The sequence below is a fragment of the Bacillus rossius genome, chromosome 7 (genome assembly GCF_032445375.1).
Source record: "Bacillus rossius redtenbacheri isolate Brsri chromosome 7, Brsri_v3, whole genome shotgun sequence".
In the NCBI taxonomy this organism is placed as follows: Eukaryota; Metazoa; Arthropoda; class Insecta; order Phasmatodea; family Bacillidae; genus Bacillus; species Bacillus rossius.
The window spans coordinates 26396304-26399724 of NC_086335.1; the positions used below are offsets into that span (position 1 = coordinate 26396304).

The 3421-nt window shown below is 37.9% G+C and overlaps 1 protein-coding gene across 1 annotated transcript; it reads right to left on the reverse strand.

The window, feature by feature from the left end:
- Positions 1–413: 413 nt before the first annotated feature.
- LOC134534427 (uncharacterized) lies at positions 414–3126 on the reverse strand. Its single transcript, XM_063372894.1, has 2 exons — positions 3087–3126; positions 414–2482 (listed from the first exon to the last, which is right to left on the reverse strand). Exon 2 carries the CDS (start codon positions 2473–2475, stop codon positions 649–651), a length of 1827 nt encoding a protein of 608 aa, XP_063228964.1. The 5' UTR covers positions 2476–2482; positions 3087–3126; the 3' UTR covers positions 414–648.
- Between the last annotated feature and the right edge of the window lie 295 nt (positions 3127–3421).

Here is a 3421-nt window from a genome sequence, read left to right on the forward strand (position 1 = left end):
GGGAACTCTGAAATTGAAATAAGCCTGCAAGGATTTGGTATTTAGGGTAAAACAGGGTTAGTTGGCGCACATTTCGTAGTAAATGCTATAGAAATTTTATTTTTGATAATACGCTGTATGTTAATGGATATATATTAACTCTAACTCTTAATTTTTGCTTCAAAACCTCGATACTAATAAAATATATTTTTTTTATAAAAAATGGCCCCATTTTTCTAAGTGTTGCTTTGCGCCATCTCTCCTTGAACATCAAGGTGAGATGGCGCAGGAGTATGGGACAGTTGACGCAGTGCGGGACAGATGGCGCAGACATTAAAAGTAGTAACAAAAGTATCCAAATAATTTTATGTAGACAAAGTACTATTTAAAACACATCCCTTAACAACACTTACTAACATTATTAATGCTGCAAAAATTATCCACTTTAAAATGACATAACATGCAAGTCAAGTTTCCTATAATTTGTAGTGGTAGTTAAGTAGACCTATGCTAATAATTTTGAAAGAATATATTCCTTATATACCTTTAAACTTATTCTCAGGCATTCATTTATGTAAAATTAAAGATATTGAATTCAAAAAAATAAGTGATCAGTTCGTTTTGAAGTTATCACTTCTTTTGAAATTGAAGCACAGAATTCTTATCTATCTACTTCTGTTTCTTGAGATTTGTCTTCCTTGCCGAAGCCCTTCCACAATCGTTGCACAAATTTTTGTAAACTGAGCATGTTTCATGCAACCAATTCCCGCACTTACAGCATTTGATCCAGTCTACATTTTTTTGAGTAACAAAATAGTTTTCCCAACACTCCGCACAACGATTTGTATCATCTGAAACAGGATCATCAACTTCGCTTGATTCGTCGCTGTAGGTAGGAACATTGTCTCTTGGTTTAGGAATACTCTTACGGTTCACTGATTTTTTTCTTTTTTGATCCACAGTTTCATTCTTCATTTTCTGTCTTGTTGCCTTCTTCTTCTTCTTTTCAACGTTTTTCCGAGCGGTGAGCTCCACAGCAGATTGTTTTCTTCTAATTTGTTTTGGCTTTACCATCTGGGGTAATGGACTGATATCATTCAAAATTTTAGTGGGTGTAGAGTGGTTACTTAAAGCTTTGTCACATTTTGAAAGAGGGCATGAGACACATGGAAGAGAAGAGGGGCCTGGCTGAGCTGGCGCAACATTGTCTGATGTTAATTGAGTCGAAGTCGTAGGAAGGGAATCAGGCAGATTTGTCTTGGGAAGCTCTACAGTTTGAGCAGCATCTGAAATGGAAAACATGTAGTCTGGTATTGCATTTGGGTTAAATGGATATATGCCACATGCCTTAAATCCACTAACTATATTTTCTACCGATGCTGCTTTTTTCCATGCTGTTCCTAGTAAATGGCCTACTCTTGATTTGGTGAGACCCTCTTTACCTTTTGACTTCATAGCAGCCTGTGTTTCTCGGTTATAATATTTTTTAAGTGGGCCAAAAAAAGACCTGTCAAGTGGCTGCAAGGCATGTGTAGTATGACTTGGCAGACATAGCAACACTACATTATTTTCATCAGCCAGCTCTAACAGTTCTACTGAATTACAGTGTGAGGCATGCCCATCCAAAATCAACAAATTAGTGCCAGGAGGTTTCTTGGAACAAAACATTTCTCTGAACCATTTCAAGAACAACTCCGAATTCATATAGGCTTTTTTTGAATTCATATAAACCTCTGAACCTGGAGGAAGCCCATCACTAAATTCTCTCTTCTTGTAAACCCCTTTGACAATGATTGTAGGCGGCAAAAACCTACCTTCTGCATTAACGCAAGCAACCACTGTGATAGTCTCCCCCTTCTCACCAGACGTTAGACTAAAAACATCTTTTGAACCTTTGGCAGCCAAAACTTTGCCCGGTTTATTGATCAGTTGAATGCCTGATTCATCTACGTTGAAGATGTTACCTGGCTTGTCAAATAAACTGTGCGTTATCGTTATTTCCTCCAACAATGCAAAATACTCGTCAACTTCCTCCCGGCACAACCCGTGCGCCCGTGCTACAGACAAGCCCTGTGATTGCCTTAAACTGATGTCTGGGTTTCGCTCCATAAATGATTGGAACCAATCATAACCAGCTTCTGCTTTTACCTTGTTGAAACGGTGGTTAACGTTAAGCCTTTCAGCAAAGTTAAATGCTAACTGACGGACTGTACGTTGGGTAGGTCCAAAACCCAATGAGGCAAGTCGTTTAATGTGTGATACCAAACGCCTTTCATTTTCAGCTCCCAAACTAGCTTGTGGACCGAGAGAAAGTTTTTTTACGTTACCAGAACTTTTTCTTCGACGTAAAGTGCTCTCTGGGATGTTGTAGTACCTCGCCGCTTCTCTTATTCTAATGTCTCCAGCCTTGATACGAGCCACTGCTTCGCAGAGATTTTCTTCTGACCACTGCCCTCTAGAATGTGTTCCAACTTTTCTTATGTATATTCTGCCCATTTCATTCCTGAAAGAACAAATATGCCATTTTGTTAAAAACTACAGCACATGAATGTGCACACTACTCTCTAAAATTTTAACTAAAGAATGGCGTGAACACGAAAACTTTGGTTTTAATATACACTTTCTTAAATGTTGACTATCACAACTTTATGCCACTTTTTTATCTGGGAAAATTTATTTACAAGAATTTTTCATGCTAAACATGTAACAATTAAACATTCGAATATATTTTTATGAGTTTTTTTTACATACAATATACGAATACATGTATAATATTTAAGCCAATTTTACGATGAATGGTCAACTCGTCAAACAACAAAGCATGCGTGCTCAAATAAACAAAAAGAAAATTTTCATGGTTTAATACAATATGCGCCATCTCACCCGCAAACTGAGTGAGCCATCTGTACCAAAACTCAAGGTGAGATGGCGCAGTGAGGCACTTAGAGAACCAGGAAACCAATATGTCTGAAAACGTACATAACTATCCACTGAGGTATAAATGAACATATACGGTTGCGTTTAAGAACAAATATTAAAACCATTTCATCAATTATGATTTTAATCTCACATGACACGAAAATTCAACGCTAAAACTAAGTACTCACCAAGAAAATCCTTAGATTTCAACGAAATCGAACAGTCTGCCGCAGCTTAAACAAGCGCACATTACAACTGCGTTACGCAAGAACAATCCAAGGTACCTAGAGCTGCGATCTAGCGGGCACCGTGCCAACTACAGCCACTGCGCCGTCTCCCCCGGTGCGCCATCACACCCGGTTTTACCCTATTTATTTATTCTTGTCTGATGCCTAAATTAATTTTTTTATTTTTCGATTATTTTTTCTTGTATAAATACGAGACAATGAGAATGTAGAGTTATCGAGGTGTCCTAGTTACCCAGGACACGAATCACGTTGTATTTTTACTGGTATCTATGTGA